The 24,053-nt window shown below is 37.1% G+C and overlaps 1 protein-coding gene across 1 annotated transcript in view; it reads left to right on the top strand.

The window, feature by feature from the left end:
• Positions 1–24,053, top strand: part of EPHA3 (EPH receptor A3) — a gene marked incomplete at its 5' end in the record, with an annotated part of 232,300 nt that overhangs the window by 56,904 nt on the left and 151,343 nt on the right. The window contains one exon of the mRNA XM_082011947.1: positions 19,332–19,992. Coding sequence (XP_081868073.1) covers positions 19,332–19,992 — 661 coding nt within the window. The remainder of the gene's footprint in view (positions 1–19,331; positions 19,993–24,053) is intronic.

A 24,053-nucleotide genomic window follows, 5' to 3' on the forward strand; every position in this document is an offset into this window, starting at 1 on the left:
GATTTTATATCATCATTTATTCTTTTCCCTCTTCTGATTGCAGCAGCATTCTTCTTCTTCCCTCATTTCTTGTCACTTACTGTTCTTCTCTCTGTTGCCTAGTCTTGTAAGCCTGACATCCTTTTGTCCCCACATTTTCTCTCCCAGCTAGGCTTCTGATACTTCTAACCTTTTTTTTTTTTAATTTCCCTAAAAATCTGCATTTTTGTTTATTTTTTGCTTGGAAGAAATATCCTCGCCTTTTGAGATAGAACAGTACAAAAATTTATAATTTGTTTTTGTATTTATTTTTTTTCTGTAAAAAAAAAAAAAGTTTGTTCAAACTGGGATCTTTCATAAATATCATTTGAATGCTTTGTGAGACCAGATTTTAGCTGTGGGAGGCTCACGATGAGACTTCCCGTGTGATTAATGATGTACGTTGCATGCTGATGTTCCTTTTTCTTTGCTAACATTACAAAAACTTTGTCAAACATCTACCTAGAAAAGTGTATTGTTTGCTTTTCTTGTCTGTCCCCCCTACATGTCTAGGAAATAAAGGAAAACCATTGCTGCAACCAATACGTAACCGCTGAACAACAGCAGCAAGAGTAAACAGAGACTGTTCGGGGTTTTTTTCTAAGTAGTGTCTGCCTGTTAGTGCAAAAAGAAAAGAAAAAAGCGACCTCAAGAAAAAAATTACAGTTTTATACTTGAATTCAAGAACCTGTATATGTGGAAGGTAGTATAAATCATTATTAAATTGTGCTTTTACTCTCGTCACCCTTTTTCAAAGCAGAAGGCTTTTGTCTTTTCTTGTCAGTCCAGCATTTTTTGTGGGAAGTTGAGGTTTTCATAGCGTTCAAAAATGATGTAATTAAACGAGAAATTACAGTACAAAATAGGAATATGTGGCATATATAGTATGTCCTTTATAATGAAAAATGATGCCTCATTATTTAAAAAAAAAAAATTCTTTCAGTATTTTTAGCTACTTGGGTGCTCTGTCCACACAATTATGTTTAGCAATACTTCTAAGTCTAAGCAACGACTTCTAGGTCTGTTGTGTAAGTAGACATGTAAATAATATTTTATTATTTTATCTCCAAAATCTCTGTGTATAGTGAATGAAGTGTTAAATCTGGATGAATTATATTCAGGCTTGTGAAACATAATTTTTTCAGTATTTTCATTGACTATTCAATTTAAGTAAATAATTGCTGATTTATCAATAATGATTTTCTTGTTGGAAGTATTCTTGTTTATGGAGTGAAATAGATGCAGTGTAGTTACAATAAATACAGGATTTCATTTAGTATGAGATAATACTGCATTTAAAATTAGCAGACCAGAATATTCCAGAATGTTTAATGCATAATTTATAAAACTGCAGGGCATAAGGTGTGCATTTAGTATCACCTGCATAAAATACTTCCATGAATTCAAAGATACATTGTGTTTTTATAGTTATAAATCCTGATTTTTTTTTTTTTTTTTTTTTTTTTATTCCCTACAATATGAAGTGGAGACAAACAAATTTGTATTTTTGGGCTGTTCTCGGGGGAAAATTCCTATTTTATGACAGAACTGTTAGTCTTACTACTTGAAATTTTGTTATATGAAATATGGGGTTTGGTGCCATCAAAGATAATGTGTATGTTTAACACTACATTTTTTTGCCTAACTCCTCTGGCTTTGGATGTTGCACCACAGAGGATCATCAATAATATTGTTCATTATGGTTGCAAAAATGGAATTCTGCGTGTTATGGTTATCAGCTTCCTACATTCTACATCTCATTTTCTGCTGTTGTAAGCTGTGAGTGGCATATGGGGTTCAAACTGTAGTTCTCATTTCCCAAAACGTTGCCAATTAGGATGTTGGCTCTGGGACATGTGAATATGAAACAACTATGAAATGCACTTTTGAACTTTATTGCGTATCAGTAAATCTGTATTACTAGCTGTATTTCATGGGTTATAAATCAGTAGCGATACTGAATTTTTCCTGTTTCCTGTGGCTTGAAGCACATTCCAAGTGTTTTCATGTGATGGGTTTCTCACCAGGTCCAATCCATCTTGTAGGAGACAGTTCTGATTCCAGAAATGGCGAGGATTCTTGACAGCCCACGTTCTCAGTTAGAAATGTGTGGGCTTTGAATTTCATTCTCACAGCATGTTCAGATGGACACTAGGAAGCAAATGACTAAAGCTGAAGATCTGAAAGACAGTTAGCTACATATGGTAGCTTTCCTAACCAAGTATATGTAAATGTAATTTTTATCTACTGGTTTATGGGACTTCAAAGACTTAACTCGCAGAGAAAGTCTGTGGTGGTCTTATCTCAGAGTCTTGAGATTGAGTCTTCTTTATCAGAAGCATAAATAATTTGACAGAGTTCCTAACCTTTGGGCAGGAAAAGCCCAGGAAGAATGAGATAGTGTGAAGGTTAGTTTGTCTCTCATCTTTTGAGTTGTGATTCACCCGTTACTGTTGAGGTCACTGTCAAGACAATATGGAAGACCATATGGTTACTACTGTGGGGCTACCTTGTGGGCAAATAGAGGGTCTCATTGTATGCTGGTTCTGCATAAACTTTAACCTCTGGAGCCACAGTTCATCAAAATAAATAAAACAGTGAAATCCTTGTCTGAATTCGGGGCCCCCCCCCCCAGTCACAAATGCGGAGAACAGAGTCAAACACACTCACATTTATCGATGCACATTCCCAGCAGGCTTTCAGTTATGCTTAGTGCCACGGGTTTGCGGAAAAAACCAACCACTCTCTCTGCTATGCAGTTCTTTTCATTTTGAGCTTGTCACAGTACGTAATCAGTGTCTGAGAGCAGTGCAAGTTTAACTTTTTTTTAACCACAGGACCTAGAAGTGAGGCAATTTGAATGTTTGAATGCAAAAACTGCAGTGCTGCACTATTGACTGTTTATATCCAAGCTAGTTATGGCAAAGAAGTGAAGCTTGAGTAAATAAAATTAAGCTATAGGAATACTTCAGCATTATAGCTAATGAGTGCTATTTAGAGTAATTCTCTGAACCATATTTAATCTCTGCAGTAAGGTATTGATAGTAATGATAATTAGTGTAGCATACCTCTTGAGGCACATTGTATTCCGCTGTACCATAGTAAGCTAGAAAATGAAATATAAGCCTGATATTTACATACAAGTTCTTATGGAGGAATTTTGTTAGTAGAATTATGTCTTGGGAGTTTGTGTTCCTTCTAATATCTCTCAACCTCCCACATAGTAAGTATATAAATATACCTATATAATGAGGTTTGAATTTGAGGTTCTTTGAATTAGAGGCTTCTCTAAAATATGGCAGTGGTTTTAGTATTGTATGTATCCTATTGCCAGGAGACATTTGACGACTCCTTGGGCAATGACCTGTGACCTAGGTCTACAGCAAAGATGCTGTGCAAGATACAGATTACATGGTGTGATCAACAGATTTTTTTCAAGGGTTTTTTTTGTGTCTCTCTGAGCTATTTTATCTAATGAGCTTCTGTTTGCCCAAGACTGAAACTGATTGAACCCGAAAAGTGCCCAGTGGCTGTAAGACTCTAGTTACCTCGTTTTTTCCTACATGTAAAGCTACTTCTTTCCATGACATGATGACTTTTTTTTCAGTTCCCAGTGTTTTCTTGTTAAATAATGAACGAAGTTTTTAGAAAATGGTGCATCACCAACTTACTGCTATAGTATAGAACTGTGAAGATTAGCTAATGCTGTCGTTCCTCAAGAGTCTTTGGTTAAAGTCTTGGTTGAGTTACTTCTGTTTATTTATCTCTCATTAAATTAGGCATGAGTTCCTCTTTCATCCCTAGCTTGACATATGAAAAGTAATTGTTTAATAATGTTTCAGAGCCTTGAGAAATTAAGAGCAACTTAGCCAGAGGTTGAAAAGATATCTGGACTATCTCCAGAATTCCCAGTCTAACTTTCTTCTCGTTGAACTGAAGTGAATTTATCTCTAGAAAATATGAAATGTCAAGCTATGAGTTCCTGTATTAAACATATTTTTTCAATTAAAATAGCTATGGAAGTATGTGCATAGAACTAACTTTTCCTAATTGCATGGTGAGAAAATTAATTTCCATAGAATTACAGTAAAAAAATAATAATTTTAATTCCTCTTTTGACCTAGCAGCTGACAAAAGAATAATAAAATTCTTAGAAGTATTTTTAACTTAGTGTTTTAAGCATAATAACTCTTCTCTGATTTCAACATGTGCTTAATTTTCAAGACCCTATGTGATAGTTAGATTTAAAAAGTACTACCTGTACTATATGTATTTATTGCCATTTTTGCAGTACTTCTCAAGCAAGGGATTGGAGGAAACAACATTGTGCTTTTCAGGTACATCTTGTAACCTTTTCTGGCTTATCTCCATTAAAGGGAAGGTATGATGGCAGAGAGGATTTCAGACATCGTTTCCGTTAGGAAAAGAGCGTGTCTGTTGCCTTCTACAGGAATAAAAAGGCAATCTTAGAAGGAAAAATGTTGGAGTTTATTGACTCCTTATAGGAGGATCGTAATATTAAGTACTTCACATACTTTTTTAACAGCAGAGCTGCTGATTGACTTTTGCTAACCAGTTGTCAGGGGGTCAGTTAGTTGATTCTGAGCTGATGTAGGGAGGAGAGGGCCATGTTAGGTCTTGTACGAGACCTGTGTACCAGACTGAAAGCTATTCTGTGTGGCTAAGGATGCTGGTTCTGAACAGAAGCCTTCCTCAGTGCTTGAATAAAGAGCATGAAAGAGTGTACAGCTTTCGGTGTACAGCTAAGGGAAGGCAGGCAGCATAGGCTGTGATCATTGCTATGGCTGAAATATGTGGCAGGGATGTAGGAAGGGTAAGTTTGTACACTGGATGAAGATCTGTGTGAAAGGGAGCATCGAGGCAATGGGATGCCATGGCTGTTTGCATCAGCTGAGTTGTAGCTGAGGCTGAAGGAGCGGCGATTAGGGACTAGCATTAGTGTATGCCTGTTTAACATTTTTCTACCGGTAGTCATGGTAGTGAACTTTGTAGTTTAAGTAACTATACTTAATGCAGATTTAAATGAATGAAAAGAACGACTCTTCAAGTCATTATTAAGAAATTATGCTAAAGATGGGAGCATGGAGATGTGCGAGTGTGGAGCTCTGCTTAGCTGAGGAGTGTCAAAAAAGAGCATTGCCATATGAAGTAAGTAAAAACAAAACAACCCAAATGCCTCTAAATGATGGTAATTACACTGAACAGCCTTTTATGGAATTGACTATGGTCTCCATCTGTCATGGAAGTTATCTGAGTTTTCAAATTAAATTGTTCTCTCGTATGAAGTTATGAAGCATTAACTACGCTTCACTCATGTAAATTAAACTTTCCCATTTCTAGATTAGCTCTCCATCTGGGTTGTGCCAGGAAGTTGAAGAAGATTTCAAGGGAATCAAGGTCTTACATCCAGTGGTGTGACCTTAAAGGTGGTTATAATGTTGAGGCCACAGATCCTGAAGCTTTTCTTAGAATCTGTGAAGCTGCCTATAAACGGGCCCAATTCTTTGAATTTGCCAACCCTCTTGATTTGGAGGGAAGATGACCACATTCAGCAGTAGTCTGCTGCACTGTTACTTTGCAATGATGTAGTGGCCTTGCCAACATCGAGTCTGCTAGGAAGCTGGAAGGACCGAACAGAAATATAGAGCATGTCCATAGGGCAGCTCTCTTATGTTTGCATTCTCAGGTGCATTGTACTCACCACCTTCTTAATCTGCTTGTGAGAGGTAAAGTTGTCCTGTATATGCATAGATAAATTGCTCATGGGAATAAGTATCGCTTCTGGACTGGCTGGTACTGTTTGTTTTCCGGACTGATCCAGCACTTTCTGAGGAATGAATAATGAACACCTCCTCGGAAACTTGTTCTCTGCATCCTGTCTTTCTACCTCAGCACACTGTCCTTGCCAATTTTTCTTTATTCATGGTCTGTGGAAAACATTGGTTGAAGGCTACGTTGGTCTCGGAGCAGCTGGCATAATGATGCCTGGTATTTTTTTTCTGTTCAGTTTTACACTTAAAAAACCAAGCAAATATTGTTTGGATTAAAGAAAAAAAGACAGCCACGTAAAATTTGCTCAGAACTCTGCATCCATCTTTGGTTTAATCGTCTAAGAACAAATCAGATTTTCTGTTGGGAAGTAGTTTTATATGTATTTGTGTTACTTGTCCTTGTGCAGTAGTACTGCCAATTATATTTATTAGCCCTAAATATTAAACAGCTGGCAGAATTCCATTGTATATAAATAAGACATTTGAGACCTGGAAGAATGCCATTTCTAATACAGCCAGCTGGTGCTTTCTACAGCTACATTCAGCACAACACTACTGAATTTCACTGTACATTCAGTGCTGCGTTAATGATAATAGGAGAACATGGGATGGTTTGAGATTTCTGTAGGAAATGCCATTGTGTAAAAATACATTGTTTTGAAAGACTGACTGTACCAAGGAAATGCTATATTATGCACCTGTTTGGTGCATTTTGATGTAAATACTTTTGTGTTTGTGTTTTGCTGTCAAATATAAAGCAACAAACTGCAGAGGCTTTTCAAATGTGAATTTTTAAGTGTTCCTGTGCCACAAATGTTTTTCACTTTATTGCAGTGGTGTTTTCCTGTTTAAGTAATGGTTTCATGCTTAAAAACTCTTGCTTGCTGCTGCTTCTGAAACCATTTGTAATGCTTTGGTTTTGTTTTTTTATGAAGGCATGATTGACTCTTTGTTAGAGTCCAAGTAGTAACTAAAATAGTAACAAATCTATCTCACCACATATTGATTTGTTCCTATTCTACATATTAGAGAATTGAGGCCTAAATGTGGACAAGGGGTATCTTCAGATTTACCAAACAGCAAATAGTTTGGAGAAGCTTCTTTCCATTCTTGAATGACTATGCTATGATCATTTCTCTGTAAAGGTTTGCCATCAGTACTTGTCTGTCAACATCCAGAGGTAGTGCTTTTAAATGAAGCCAAGGATAATTCTAGAGGACCTGATGCTTTTTACTTTGTATTATTATTAAATATTAACAGGAGCTTATTGTTCCAAGCCATATGGCTGAAAGTGTAACATCTAACATGAAGTGTGAAATCAGACTCATAGAATCATTTAGGTTGGAAAGGACCTTTAAGATGATCGAGTCCAACTGTGAACCTAGCACTGCCAAGTCCACTACTAAACCGTGTCCCTAAGCACCACAGCTGCATATCTTTTAAATACCTCTGGGGATGGTGACTCAACCACTTCCCTGGGCAGCCTGTTCCAGACCTTGACAACCCTTTCGGTGAAGAAATTTTTCCTAGTGTCCAATCTACACCTCCCCTGGCGCAACTTGAGGCCATTTCCTCTTGTCCTTGTTACTTGGGAGAAGAGACCAACACCCACCTTGCTGCAGCCCCCTTTCAGGCAGTTGTAGAGAGTGATGAGGTCTCCCCTCAGCCTCCTTTTCTCCAGGCTGAACAACCCCAATTCTCTCAGCCACTCCTCATCTCTAATTGTAATTATTGGAAGACACAGTTTGTCACCAGATTGCCATGGGGTGTTCCATCTTGGATTATAATTCTGCCGTCTGAAGTACCCATTGTACTTGAGCGAGTTCCATCTTGGATTATAATTCTGCTGTCTGAAGTACCCATTGTACTAAACAGGTGCTTATTTCCATCTCTGAAACAGCTACACTTAAAGGCTGAATCTTTACCTAGTTTGTACAATGTTCATGCATGAAAGGCGCTTTTATGTGAGCAATAGTTCAGTACAGATTTCAACCATGGGGGCTGTTGTGTTGAGAACTTCCTAGAAAATGTGCTTAACCTGTGAAATAAATAATATTGAAACCTATTTCTCAAGGAGACATGCAGCCTAGAGAAAAATAAAGCTGTAAGTGTTTTCCTTGTCCAAGCTCTGAATGGGCATTTGAATGCTGGATTCAGACGTCTTAGAAAGTCAGATGTTTTCCTCATTGTACTGACCTTTTTACCTCACTGTGATTTAGAGGATTTTGCTTGCAGAAGGGTGAGAATCAGCTGTCCTTACAAATTTAATCAGCTGTTTAGCAATTAAAGATGGGGGAAAAAGATGGCTTTACTTATCTTTCTGCAGTTTGGTTTAATTATTAATCTAGTATTCCCATGATAAGCTGTGTAGTCTTTCTCAAATATTATGTGTTTACGTGCCCCTAGTACCTATAACACAGTTGCACTTTTAAAAAAACCCTCTATTTATTGTAATATTTATGTTATATTACTTCCCAGATGAAAGCTCTTTAAAAACTGAGGCATTACTGCAACCAACACTTCTGGTGTTTTTGTTTTGAGAGAGGAAGAAGGTCAAGATTTATGTGAAATTATGTATGTATTTGTTATGCCTTGGTGAAGTGAGGCTTATATACTTTGAAAGATATTCAGGTCACTGTGCCGATATATATTCTCCTGTAAGTAGCAGTGGATGATGCAACTGCAGTACGTAGACAGAGGAGGTTCTCGTCCTTTCCACCTTCCTCTGTGTCTGGTCTTATTTTTAAGTCTTTTTTTAAGGTCTTATTTTTCTGACCAGGCTATGGTCTGACCATGTTACATCGTGGGACACGGTTCCTCTCCAGTCCCCTGTCAGGTCATGTGCCAGGAACCGTATGTTCTTGTGGGGAGCATAAGGGTGGGCTTGCTTTCCTTTAAAAACAAAAAAATATTTTTTTTTTCTTTTTTTCTGACTTTCACTATTTTGGCTTTGCTTATAGTTAAAGAAAAAAAAACATGAAAAAACAAAACAGGCAAAAGGTTAGATGAGAATTTTCCATTACATCTGGTTGTTTTGGATAATTTGGGGTAGATTTGGAACTATGCGTTGTATGACAGAATGCTATATCTCAGTTTTTCTTGGCCAAATTTAGTATCTGCATACTTTTAATGAGTTTCTCATTTCACTTGAGCTCTTAGCAGAAGAGAAATTAAGATTTTTGTCTTGTTCGTACTTCTGAAACTGGTTTGCTTAGTTAAGAAGGAAACTCAACTTTTAGGTTGAGGCTATGACCAAGTCTCCTGAATACAATGATATGCCGTCAGGTGTGTTTTGTCTGCTCCCACAAATGGTAAGACTTCAGTAGATAACTGAACAGAGAGGGAGAATAACGCAGTGGTAATACTGTGTGGATCTTAGACTGAATATTTTTGCGTGTAGTTGTATACCAGTATAACCTCCTTTCAACCTTACCTTCTCTCTAATATGCTTATTTTCTTTCACTGTAGAGCTTTTTCATTTGACAGTTATGACTGGTTGATGTGAAACCATGGACTAGTAAAACAGCATTAGGAAAAAGTGTACCAAAGCCTGTGTCTTAGGAGGGTTTATGTGATGGTAATGGTAATTTCATTGTGCGGTAACTTAATTGGAAAACTCTTGCAATGCAAATTCCTCTTCTTTCATTTGCAGCTTAGAAAAAAACTCAAGATAAAAACTGGGGGGAGACCCAGTACCAGCAAGTTATTTCATTGACTTTTGAAAGCTAAAGATAGAAAATTATCATAGGACTTCCTAAATATATTAAACTCACAAATCAGATCATTTTCTATCCCTGATTTCAGCTGATTGGTATTTATGGGCCTTGGATGAGCACCTTTGGTGATGTTAAGAGGAAAGTGTTTTCATATTGATGAGCTGGTCTGGAATGCATTCTTCTGATACGGTCATTACAGGTTTTCTGTTAATAGCAAGCTTTCAGACCTCTTGCATCCTGTTAGTATTTTGTTAAACTTTTACATAGTATGTGGGAAAGTTCCAGTTTTCATTTAGATTTGAATTATTTTATTCCTAGTCTCAAGATGTCCTAAAATGTGTGGTAATTTTTGTTGGCTGTTTGTTTTCCTCACTCATCCTCAGAATTTTGATGTCTGTTTATAGAAGTCTCTCCTTGAATACACTTTTACTTTCAAGTAACTGAAGAAGTCCTTTTTTCTCTGTGTATTGGCTATGAAGTTGAGTAGGATACATTAGAATCATATTCAACATATGTGAAAGCTTGATTCTTGTACTGATCTGAATTTGGACATATTTAATGTTACAATAAAAAAGTCAACAGAAGATCTAAGTACTAGAAAAGGAGGCTTCATAGTTATTCATCTTGTCTTAAATCCTGCAACCTGTTTCCCAAATGTGTGCTTCAGCACGATGGAAATTTTGAAATATTGGACAGTGTGCAATAGAAAAAGAAAGTGTTAGGCTGAAATATATATATATATGTTTAATTATGATGTAATTCCTTGTTATCATACTGAAAGATTTTTAGCTCAAACTCTCATGCAAAGTTCTTTTTAAAACAAAACAATACAAATGTTATTTAGATAGTTGATGAATATTCCCATGCCTGAGGCTTTCAGTCTTGGCCTGTTATGTTGCTATGGTGTAAAATATGTTAGATGTTTCATACTTAACATGAATTATATTTTCAGTTAATTAAGGTGACAAGCACAAAGTTTGCAGAATATGACTTGTAGACCTTTTGGGTTCTTTTATGAAGATACAAATGCCTGCGATGGTGATGGTTTGTCTTTTTTGTTGTGGTTTTCCCCTCCCTCCCAATATTATTTCTTCAGTTTTTAGTCCTTTCTGAAAGTCTTGCTTATCACAAGGCATCTTTCTTAGGAGATGGGGTTTTCAATGTTTCAACTCGGGCTGTGTTCATACTCTTATTAATGACAAATGTCCCTTGAGAGCGAGATCAAGGATTCTTTGGCAAGTGTCAGATATACACCAAAAAGCGAATGGAAGTTTTATATTCATGAGGATTAATTTCCCGCACTTAAGTAGCAGAGAGCATTGTGTAACACTGAAGGTTGCTTAACTATTACAGCAACAAATATATGAAACAATTTGATGTAATATCAACTTGATAAGGATGTCCTTGGAACTGAATTTCTTTGGTTAAGAATATTTTTTGGTAGCACTTCTATTTTCCAAAATAAGAAAATTAACTTAATGTTCATACATTTCTGGCACAAAGAAATATAATTTGGAAAAACTGGGAAACAAAAGTCAAATGCTTTATGCTGACCTGTTATTTCCAGTGGAATGAATTTTTCACCAGGAATGTCTACTTTAAGCTCATACTCAGGACTTCTGCTGTACTGCCAGCTGTAACTTTTTTCCTTTTTTAAAAAAAGGAAACCTTAAAAGAAATATAATATCTACTATACTTAATAGAATACCTATATATAAACGATTATATAATTATATTATCTTTATATAATGAAATTCTATTTATTATATAAATTATATTTGATATAATAATATTTCTATTGAAATCTGAATAGAAATACATAGTGTTTACACTAATCTTAGCAGTTTTAAAAACTACACTTAGCCTGTATGTGAAGCTGTTGCCTTTTTAGCATAATTTCTGGAGAAAATGGAAACTACAGAGACATGTAGGTACTTATAGTTTGTGTATATACACGGGAAAGAAAGATCACACTTAATAGGTTTTGAACTCGGAGGTGAATTTTAACAGTTTCACAGAGGAACAGAGGTCTTCAAAAGCTTAACTCCCTAAAAGATTTACGAAAATAAAAAATAGGAGGAGAGAGAGGAAGAGGGAAAGAGACAGAAATGGCATTAATGCTCCTAGTGAGGGAGAGACTTTTTTGTGTTCACTTTTTATTAGACATCAAAGTCCATGTTGGAGACCAAGCATGAGATACAGATTTGTAGGAAACTAGGCTTCATTAATTCTGTTGCTCATGGCATGGCTTGTTTGTGTACCTCTTCTAGTGATTGCCCAGCAACCAAGGGAAGAAGAAAAAAAAAGGAAAAGATTATTAGCCGGTTGGTATTCTGTCAGTGAAATGTTGAAAAGTTGCATGCACTGAGTATCTGAAGTGTGAGATTTCTATCATAATGATCTTTTTGTTTGGGAAGGGAGTTGGTTGAATAAATGACAGAAGACTGTGCATACACAGGAAGGCAAACTTTTCCATCACTGCTCACAATAAAAGTGATTTTTTTTTCATATATATATTTTTTTTTTTTATTTTGGCTGGCTGAAAAGCCACTGAATACGAAGAGCCAGTAGAAGAGAGCAGGGTCAGTTTTTAGGATTAGAACAAAATGTGTTTTTCAGGTAGAATTTGAACGGCGATTCTGTAAAGGCTTATGTGACCACCTTACGGATAGTGAAAAGCAATTACGCTGATCAAAAAAAAAATTGTTTTTAAAAATTAGTTTAGAAATAAGTAGTGATTTGACTGCTCTGCTTGGCAGGGGTGGGACATCCTAGCACATGAAGATGTTTTTGTGAGGTTTCAAAGTAATTTCACTCAGTTACTCTTTTTCTTCTGACTTCTCAGCATTTTTCCCAGTCTGTGTTCTAGTGTGCACAGTGATTAGTTAGTCACATGTAGACATAGAATTACTAATTAATATTAGAATTGCTAATTTATGTTACAGGACAGTTGGTCATTACCTGAAATGGTGCTCATACCAAATCGTACCAAATACATCATCATACCAAATGTCTTAATGGCAAATAAAATTGTAAATAAATATTGTTAGACTGTTGCCTGAGATTGCCAATGGAATCTTGAGGAGTTTGCTGCCTGGGTTCCGTAGTTGCCTTGAAAAATTATCAAACTCAATTTTTAGTGGGAATTTTATAGTTTATAATTTAGGAGTTTTATAGTAATATGACACTGAAAGATAAAATTTACTTTATTGGAATCATGCAGTTGCTTATGTGTTGTATTGTAAATCACAAAATAACCTTCAGTTTCTTAATGTAAACTTAAAATTTTTGATATAAAGAATAGAAAGCCACAAAACCTGAAGTATGTCACAGGAAGGATGAAAGAATTGAGGAGATCACTCATGTCCTAGATTCCTGCATGGAGAGGAAACTTTTTGGTGAGACTGTTCATGGCATCCTAGGAAATGGCCTACATTCACTTTTGTATGTTCCCTTTTGTAAAGGAAATCAAAGAAAAAAAGAATTCTGGAAAAGAAAATCCTTTCTGTCCCAACTTTGTCAGCCAGTATGACTGGAGCATGAGAGTTAGACCCTCTCACTGGGAATCTTGGAGATTTTTCTATACTACTGAAAGCACTCTCTTGTTTCCTGCTATTAACAGTATTCAAAAAAGGTTTAAAAAATGAAAAGCTAACTTTCCAAAAGCCAAATTACATGCTGGGGAGGGAGTGGTGCTATGGCACTTCTCCTGGACATGTTTCAAAAGTGTTGAAGGTGCCTGAAGGCATTAGAGGAATATGATACAAGTACTGTGTAATAGTTTGAACTCATAAATGATGGTCACACCTCTGCTCCTTCCCTCTTGATGACAGGAAGAAATCCAGCACCCCAAAGCCTTGTATCACAGCCTCAGATTTCCAGCTCCCCCATCACGCCTTCATAAAATCCCTGACACAATTTGATAATTCTTTTATGAAAGAGATTTATAATCTCTATTGGACTGCTTGGAAGATGGTCCTATAGCTTCATTCTTCCAGTATGTAGAAACTGGCTACTAATTTCCAGTCTGAACATAGCCAGGACTGATGAATATCCATTTCTTCTGTAGCTGCATAGAACTAAAAGAAAGAAATACCAGTAGGGACACCTTTGAAGTTTAATGACCCATGGACCAGAGTGACCCAAATAATTGCCTGTAATTGAGTTGAGAATGAGATTTGGGTCCCACCAGTGTTGATTTACATGACAGAAGTACAGATCTTTCGTACAGTCATTCTGCCAGCATCTCAGCTGATTTTCCTTAAGTTCTTAGCCTGACTCCCACTAACGCCCTTCCTCCTCAATACTACGTAGTGCCAGTTCTTTCCTTCCCAGCTCACGTAACCTTCTTTAGGTTTTTCTTGACTCCTGGGAAAGTGTCTGTGCCCAAATTCTCTGCAGTATTACTCTGCTGTCGCTGCTGTGTAGTCTGTCTGTCTCCTTGTGACATCTTCTCCTTCATCTTTCTGCTTATTCCCCTGATACCTTCTTGTTTATCTTTTGCATCTATCTGGAGGACAAAAACTTACACTGTTCTTATTTTCTCTTAGCAAGGCCTCAACAGGATGGAATTTTGTAGGGGAAAATGCAGTACCCTCAGAAATAGATCTATTTTTTTTGAGTTTTAGGTGGATGTCTATGGTAACTAAGTTTGGGTGGCCATACTTTCTTGCTGGATGCTTTCTTGCCCCTTGCATTACATTGTTGCTCTTGCCGAAATACTAGTGGTTGCATGTTCAGGAGAGTTTGTTCAACAGATATTAGTCCCCCACCGCATATGATAGTTTTCCATGGGATGGGGATGGTTCTGGGAAACTGAAGGTGGGAGGAGGGGAAGCTGAGACTGCAGCAGGGTGGACTCAATGTGTAAGGTGAAAAGGAGCATGTCCCTTTCTGCCATCTGTGTCCTGTGTAGAATAAATACCTGCCTGCCTTGCATCAGAACTTTTCTTTCAGCACATCTCATATCCCAGTTGCAGTACTCTCTCTCTCTCTCTCTCTCTCTCTCTCTCTCTCTCTCTCTCTCTCTCTCTCTCTCTCACCTCCATTTTGGCTGAATTCCTCTTCATGACTTTCCCGTCTCTTATTATTTATTATAGATCTCTGCCTCGTGACCTGTTCTAGCCCCAGCTGTCCAGGTTCCTGCACACTTGGAATGCTGTTCTTTTCTTACTTTACCCTAAGATACAAAGACTGTTTTTAATTACCAGATAGTAACTCTGGACTTTTCTTTTAGCTAATTTCTACTCACCCCCCAATCAGAATTTTCCTCGTGTTTAAAATACCTTAGATCCTTTTTGTTTCTAATTTTTCTTTTACTTTGTAACTCCTACCTAGTAGTTCTGTTATTTCAGCTAGCTGTTTGGGAATCTAGGTCAGAATGATGCCTGTACAAAATGAAATTGCACTGAATACTGTAATACTGGATAGGTTATGTGGCGATGCTGCACAGGAGGTTTGCTTCCTATTGTCACTTGGCCTCTTAATAGCTAGCACATTTTAGTGACAATACCTCTCTGTAAAGCTAAAGTAAACATTCTCAACTACTAAAGGTTCATTTGCTTATTGATTTTTATCCTCTATGTAATGATAATATATTGTTAGTGCTGAAAAGAAATGCTGTGAGAGGCATAGTCTTGTTTGGTATCCTGTCTGATACTTTGATCTAAAATCAGCAGAGCTCATGTGCAGCATAAGGAGGGGTGGCTCTACAGGAGCAATATTGGGAAAAGAACAGGAGATACTAAGACAGCTCAGCTTTGCATTAAAGAGGACATCCGTAGCCTCCCCTTGATCTGAAGTGGGCATGAGTTTAGCATTTTGCAGCAGTAAAACCGTACAGAACTTTTTGATTATGTGTGTTCAGAACAGGTTTTGGGCTTATAAATGATGCCTCAAAAGACCTATATTGTAGGGTGCTTCATGAGTGTAATACATAAGGATTTACAGGGAAAGACCGCTTGCATTCATTTTAGCCCCTGAAATCAACATAGGAGCAATTGACAATACTGATTGCTTAATAAAATATAGAATGTTTTCTTATTTAATGTGCATATTTTAAAATGTTTTTCTCTCCTAAATTCCAGTCCCTGGAAAAAGAATATTTTTTTAAAAAAAAGTAAATAATTTTTAAACTATTGTAACTTTACAGAGCAAGTTGAACACATGAATTAAAGGTACAAAAATAAAAATTAAAACAACTACAAATATAGGTGTTCAAGAAACCTCACTTAATAGAAGAAACTTACTGGTCATGGGAAGGAAATTGTTATGATGTTCTTCATAATCTGTCTAGAATAAAGATCACTTAAAGATGGCAATACAATAGCTTACTGGGAAAAATTGCAGTGTATGAGCAATGTAAATGCACTGCTGGTTTTTAGTTTGATCATAATAATTATTGAAGTCATAAATCTACTTGAATCTGGTACATGTTCTGATTTGGTTGCTCTTCCTTTAGTTTCAGTGACTTTTTCAGCTTAAGTCTTTCTAAAGTGTTAGCTGCAATCTCCATAGTTTTCTAACAGCTGCAGTATCTTGATCAAGTTAGCACCTGGTGTGAGATTGGTGCTTCCATTCAGCAGTGCTTCTGCATTAAATGATAGATGTGAAATTTTGTTGTTTGTGTAAGTGGACTGACATAGACTACAATTGTTTCCAAGCAATTAGGTCTTCATTACAAGTTAATGAAGTGATAATTGCAACTTCTAGGTGAAGAACATAGTAGTGGTACTACCTTTATCATGCAATTCATACATCTACATTCAACTGTCTGTGTAAGCATGTTGGATAAGAAACTTCTGAACAAAAAATTGCACTGAGGCTTGTTCAGAAAAAGAACATCTGCTGGGGAGATGTTTTAAATTCTGCAAGTTCCTAGTTTTGTTTCTGTCTCCCACTGGACATGTAAAATATGTTGAACTGATTAGAAATTATATGGAAGAGATAATAAGTAGATCATTCATGAATCAGTGCGAGCTGCTTTAAATGCCCATAAAATTCTGTTTCACTATATAATCTTACCTAGTTTCATCCAGTTGTTGTATCTGAATTTTCATTTGTCCAGGTAAGACCTGTAGTTAAATAGGTACATCCAGCTTCATGGGAGGCAATTGTGGCATCTGAATGGCTTTTTGCAGCAAGATTAGATTATTGTACTTGTACGAGGACATCTGTCAGAGGAAGTTCCTCCACTCAGCTTTGGGAGCTTGGCAGAGGCTGGGAGCCAGGGTCCAGCTGCTTCTTATGCAGGGAAGAGATCATCCTTGTATGATGGGCTGCCATGTGGTGCCCAGCTCTTAAGTGGCCACGAGCTCTAGTGTAGTAACTTGGACTCAGAAAGTCCTTGTGCTGCTAGCTCTCCTTGGCAATGTAGCATATTATGGCTTGCTACACCATTTCAACTGTTGTATACATATCCAAGACTGTTTTTAACCTTGAGCTAGTCAGGAAGAGATAAAATTTGTGTATAGTCAGATCTGTAAAGAGAACTAAAATAAACTTTGTTTCAATTAAAGGAAGAATATTTATACTTCTTCTATCTACTGGTTCAATAACGTGATCTAAAATTATATCTTCAGTGGTGTGTGGACAATTTCATTGTGCAGACCAACTCTTAGTCATAGCAAAACTTCTTAAGCCAGTGAGTTGGGACTGAGAACTCTCAGATGTTATTCTGATGTGGCTGGTGTTTTTCCTTTCTTTCTTTGAATCTGTGTGATGCATGTCTTGTCAAACCAGGAAGCTGTAAAGACAGTTAACACTTCTGTACCTCAGTTTCTTTGTTGGTATAGTGGGAGTAGTACTTTCCTAATGTGAGCTCTGCACTACACTAAGATCCTTCACCAAAGATGCTTATGTAAAATGAAAATTACTAGACTGAGATGTTAAATAAAACACTGATGTGACTTGATTTTTGAGGGAAGATGTTTTCCTGGTAGATGTTTTTTGTCTCCTTCCCCCAAGAGTGGCAGTGATTTCTCACAACATACTTAGTTCTGTCTACTTCACATCTCCAGTTTTTGTACCATGCAGCAGCTCTGTTTTAAGCTCTGCTGCTCCCCAGCTGCACTGCATGTGGTTGCATGGGGTAGCATTTGTGTGTTTTTGCAGAGGCTGTGTATGTGGGGGACAGCAAAGCAAGGGTTTCTGTAGCTGCTGTGCTACCATATGCTCTATTAGTATGTGCTTCATTATCACGATAGGAGTTTACCTCTTTTGCTTGTGTGATTAACTTTGAAGCATAGAACAGCAGATGATAAGGCTCAGGGGGGATCTTACCAGCATGTGTAAATGCCTGATGGCAGGGTATAGAGAATATGGAGCCAGACTTTTCTCTCTGGTGCCCAGCGAAAGGCCAAGAGGCAATGAATGCAATTGGAAATGTGGGAAATTCCATTTAAACATAAGGACCAACCTTTTTACTCTGAGTACAATCAAACACTGGCACAGACTACCCAGAAAGGCTGTGGAGTCTCCATCCTTGGAGATATTTAAAAGCCTGACTGGGCAGGATCCTGAGCAATGTGCTCTGGCTGACCCTGCATGAGCACGGTGTTGAGCTAGAAGATCTGGAAGGTTTTCTTTCAACTTCAGTGGTTATGTGATTCTGCAACTGGTATTGTTCATTGTAATGATTTTTAATTCTAGTGCTTTAGTGGTGAGGCTCTTAATTTAGTATTTTAAGACTTGGAATATAGAACAGCTGCAGCTTTTGTGTGGATAAAAGCTGAAGAATGATGACCTTAAAAAAAACAAAACAAAACAAAACCACAAAAAAACCAAAACAGCCCCCCCCCCCCCCCCCCCCAAAAAAAACCCCACACAAACAAAAAACCAAAACCAACAAATGGTCCTAGCCATCCATTCAGGGAGAAAGCAAAGAAAGATGCATCTTAAGTCACTTAGTGGTGTATGGTAAATGACTAACAGTAAGTATTTACTTTAAGTACCCCTGCGGGATTTCTTATTTCCTGTGATTGGTAAATATTCCTCTCTGGTAAGTGTGACTTCAGAAATCAGGTAGGACTGGTACATGAGTAATTCACAGATAGGAAGTCTATTCCTTCCCTGTCTGGGTCAAGTAAATTTGTCAGCTGATGACTAATGTAAAAACAAATGATGACTATTCATTCTTCAAAAACCATTTTAGCATCATAGCCTATATAGTCCACAGAAGAATTAAGTACCTATGGTACTTACGGTAGGTTGGCAGTAATTTTTAATAGCTCTGGAAACTGGGCAAAGCTTGACTGTTTGTCCAGAGGACATACATCCCAAGCAAAATCAATTGTCATGCTTTGAATAAATTTAAAACTGTAATATTTTATTATGACTATATGGAATTTCAGTGGGAACCATCAGCTTTTGTTTGGTAGGGTTTTAAATCTTGTTTGATCTTTGAAATATAACTTGGTTCTAACAGTGAAAATGTGGTGTTGTCCTAGTGAACTACTTCTGTTTGAGGTGAATGTGGTTGTAGTAAAGACATGTTGGGATTATGGTTGAAAGGACAGCACGGCATATCATTTAAGAAATCACAGGTTTTTAATAATGCAAAACAACTGTAGCATCTCTTTCATGCTACCTTGGTAAAAATGGAGTTCTTGATGGTGAAGTCTGTGTTAGTTTAAGGGGTTTATATGTTTTAATAGGAAAAAAGTGCAAGTTCAACCAGACTTTATTGTCTATTTTATAATGATGTCCAAGCAAAGTGATTTTTGCTTTTTCACAGCTTTTGTTTCTAAATGTGATTTTTATTGGTATAGTCATCAATCTTAAAATACTTCCTTTTTTTTTTTTTCAGTGGGAAGAGATTAGTGGTGTTGATGAGCATTATACTCCGATCAGAACTTACCAAGTGTGCAATGTTATGGATCACAGTCAAAACAATTGGCTGCGAACAAACTGGATTCCACGCAATTCGGCTCAGAAGATATACGTGGAGCTCAAGTTTACCTTAAGGGACTGTAATAGTATCCCTCTAGTTCTGGGCACTTGCAAAGAGACTTTCAATCTGTATTATATGGAATCCGATGATGACCATTTAGTAAAGTTCAGAGAGCATCAGTTTACAAAGATTGACACCATTGCGGCTGATGAGAGCTTCACCCAGATGGATCTTGGGGACCGAATTCTCAAGCTAAACACGGAAGTCCGTGAGGTGGGACCTGTCAGCAGGAAAGGCTTTTACTTGGCTTTTCAAGATGTAGGTGCATGTGTTGCCTTAGTCTCAGTGCGAGTGTACTTCAAAAAATGCCCTTTCACTGTCAAGAACCTCGCCATGTTTCCAGATACGGTACCCATGGACTCCCAGTCACTGGTGGAGGTGCGGGGTTCTTGTGTCAATCATTCCAAGGAGGAAGAGCCACCCAAGATGTATTGCAGTACAGAAGGAGAATGGCTAGTGCCCATAGGCAAGTGCTTGTGTAATGCTGGCTATGAAGAAAGAGGCTTTGCGTGCCAAGGTAACAATGCCCTCCATGTTCATAGTTCAATTATTAACAGGGGCTTCACTTTATGTCCCTACTCTGTGTATTGGGTTGTGTTAATTATCTCCAAATTCTTGAGAGAAATAAATTAATTCATAAAATCTCCATGAAAATGGGATTTATTTAATCTGTGTACGTAATGCAGTTTGCTAAAAATATTTGATAAGGATCAATGATTAATTTTTAGTTAATATGGTGTGTAGCAATCTAGCCTCTCTTACCACTCTTGGACTTCCTTTCAGTAGATTATAGTTTTCTCAAATGCATTTTTTTGTGTCAAAATATTTGATTTTTTTTGTGGGTTTTTTTTAGTTTGGTTAGTTGTTTTTTTTACTTTGTGGCTTGATGTACAATTTTTGCCACTGAGCTGTGTTGATTAATTGGGATTGGTCAGAAAAAAAACAGGTAGCATTGTTTCGGGTGGCATAGTTCCTAAATGCAAATATTAATTTTCCAAATATATCTGAACTTCGAAATTGCGTTTTCATGAATAGTCATATATTTAACTCAAAATAATTTTCTCCAAACTTTTGGTTTCTGCAAACTGTGGTTATGTGAATGCTCCCAAGAACAAGACTACGCCAGGGATTTTGAGTTTTTCCAGAAATGGTCTTCTAAACATTAGAGAAATGCATATTATATTTACCTAATTTTAATATCAACCAAAGTGATGGTGGTCTACATTTTGCTTTTTATAGAAGTATGTTTTGAAGTTTTGTGCTAATTGAATCTTAAACCTCTTTTCATTGAGTACTTTAAAGGGTGCTGGCTGTGGCAAAGGGCCTTCCATTAAATAAATAAGTAAAAGTTGAACAGTAATATCTAGAAACACCATGGATGGAAGGAGTAGTAGTTGAGATATTTACTGTGGGGTGTGTGTATGTGTGCTTGTGTACATGTGCGCATGCATGTATCCATAAGAACAGAAATTTAAAGTATTCTGAACCTAGTTGAGAGCGCACCTATTCCTTTTTCATTGGTCCTACAGCATTCTTTATGTCAAACAACTCAGTTCTAGGGAGCTACTAGGAGCCCACCAGACCATACCCTGGTAGTTATAAAAACTGTTGCTCTAATTAAGGTGACTTCTTTCTCAGAAAATGCCAGGGAGATATGGGAGGAAAGGTTGTAAGAGTGTGTTTTGGTTTTGTTTTGTTTTGCTTTTCACTAGCTTTTAAATTGGTTTTGCACTCAAAATTAACAAACTGGGGAGCTGAGTCTTTTGAGTACCAAGCTTTTCTACAGTTAGATACTGATATTAAGAAAAACAAGTTGAACTCTTCTGTCAAGAGCTGAATCCAGGAGAGGAAATTTTATTTTTCAGAAATGCTTTATCTAGGGCATCCTATAGCTACGTGTAAAAATGCTAAAATGTTCATGATACTCTTTTAACCACTCTATGTAGTTTTGCTAACTATAGAGCCTGCGTCTTTGTAAATGATTGAAAGCAGTTGGTTTAGAATTTCAGGTACACGTGTACAAAAAGACAGTCACTCCAGTGTCAGACTACAAATGAGCAAAAACTGAGGTAAAGTAAAATAAAATAAAACAAATTGCTTTATTAAAAGCATGTTCTCAAATGCTTGGGGTAGCAAGGCAGCTTCTACTGAGTTCTGCAGAGATTAGGAGTGAATTCAGATTCACGTGTGAGTATATCGTACATGATTTGGAAGGCATAAAATCAGACCATAGGACTACTGTCTCTTTCCTTCTTTATCCACCCCCCCCCTTTATTTTTTTACTTCCTCACCACCTGTAGATCAAGGGAGTGATATATGATGAAACCATTAACAATAGTGACAGGTACTTCTGGTTTATTCTGATTTAACATACAATGTCCTTACTAACTTTTATTGGAAGTCATATTTATCAAATATTTTCAGTGTGGTGTGATTGAAGTGGCACTCTAAAGCAGTCAGTAATTCAAAACCTTCCATTTGTCAGCGTTGGTAAATCAGCAGGATTGGACAGCTTGGAAAAAGAGTTCAGTTCTGAGTTCAGGCTTCAGGCTGCTCCTGCACCTTTCCTCTCCTTTTTTCAGGGTGTTGGGGTTTAAGGGTTCGTTTTGGGTTGTTTGTTTGTTTGTTTTTGGTGGTTTTTTCTTTTTTTCATTGGTTGGTTGCTTTTTTGTGTGTGGGGGGTTTTTTTCAACAAAGGGGTGGTAGAGTCAGTATTGTAGAGTCTGAAGAAGATCCAAAATGTTGTTACAAACATGGTCTGGAATGAAGGTATAATTTAGGAAAAAAAAGATGTTTCAGTTGAAGTTTGAGAGAGTAATAAGTAATAGAAATTACCGTCTTCCCAGTAGTTGAAAACATTCAACAACTTAATGTCTGTCACTACTTGAACCTGCATTCAGACTACTTCTGATTTGGTTTGTTTCCGTATTGCTGGTTTTGGAAACAATGTCATTTTGCATTAGCAGGAGGTTATTGCTGATGATTAAAATAAAGGACCCTAATGGCATATGATCAGCCTATTCAAATTTCATTCAGAACAGCTTTTCTTGGTACTTGGAAAAGTATTGAGGCATAGTCATGCCCCCAAATAACACAAATTGTACTATTTTCCATGACTTGCAATAGGACAAGGTGTAATAGTTTTTAAACTAGAAGAGGTTTAGATTTAGACTAGATAAAAGGAAGAAATGTTTCACAATGAGGGTGGTGAACCACTGGCATGGGTTGCACAGAGGGATGGTAGATGCCTCATCCCTGGAAACATTCCAGGTCAGGTTGGACGGGGCTCTGAGCACCCTGATCTAGTTGAAGATGTCCCTGCTCACTGCAGGGGGGTTGGACTAGATGGCCTTTAAAGGTCCTTTCCAACCCAATCTATTCTATGACTGAGTGCTTCCTTTTCTCTGCATAACCATGAAAAATTGACATAAGGCTCAAGCCTTTTTTTGTTATTGGTGTATATGTACATATAAAAACATACATGTTCTTGTCCTCATTATTGTGGAGTGGAGAAGTGATTTCTCAAAAGGGAGTTGTATACCTCACCTTGAGGAATTCTGGTCTTTGTGGTATACTTTAGGTTAACAGCTTTAGATTTACCACCTCCTCTAGCAAAGACTTTGGCACCTGTTCAGTATTTTGATGGGAGTAGGTTTGTATAAGGTAAGGTAAGATGTGTCGGGGAGCATGTTGGAAAAGCCACTCACATACTTTTTTTTCCACACTCCCCTCCCCCCCCCCCCCGGTAATACATATGTTAGCTAACTAAATATGGTATATGTCATCCTCTGTAGGTTGTTACTACACCTTTGTCAGCACTGCATCATAATGGTCCTGTCTGTTTAACCTTATTGTAATATTTTTTGGTTGTCTTCATGCCGTTTTGTCCAAACTACATCTGCTATAGCATCTCCTCTTTTAGAATTACCATGTTTTAATTTGTTTTAATTAGGAAAAAACAACTGGCTGGAACAGCACACTGAACCTAATGCTTTCTGATAGTCTCCACGCTATTCCTCAGTCAACAAGGATAACTCATCTTTTCCATTTGTTCCCTGTCAAACAGCCATAGTGGATCAGATCAGAGGTTTATCTCCCATATTATTCTCTCTCTGACTGGCTAATGACAGATTCTTAAGGAAAAATATAAGAAACTGGATAAAGCGCTGCTTTACTGGGTATACCTGTAAAGCTTCTGCCAGTCAGCTGTTGACTTCCTAAGAGTTAAGATATGTCTTGTAAGAAAAAAACTATGTATAATAGGAATTGGTGACCTGTCACCTGTTAACTTGTCTATTTTTTGACTCATTTATATTTTAGTCTCTGTAAGTTTTTATGGCAATGAATACCATAACTTGCCTTGTGTGAAAAACATATCTTCTTGCTGTTTTTAAGCCTTCAGTTTTAAGTCAGTTGGATAAGGTTTTCCTTGTATAGTGAGAAAATAACTGCTCTCTTTTCAGCTTCTCTATTAACAATTTTCTAGATCTTTTTCATGTCTAATATCTCATCTCTAATACCTGTTTTCCCAACTTTTCCTCTCTACTAGTGCCTTCTTATTTGGAGGACAGGCTAATT

The sequence above is a fragment of the Phaethon aethereus genome (genome assembly GCF_964289735.1).
Source record: "Phaethon aethereus genome assembly, chromosome: 1".
Classification (NCBI taxonomy): Eukaryota; Metazoa; Chordata; class Aves; order Phaethontiformes; family Phaethontidae; genus Phaethon; species Phaethon aethereus.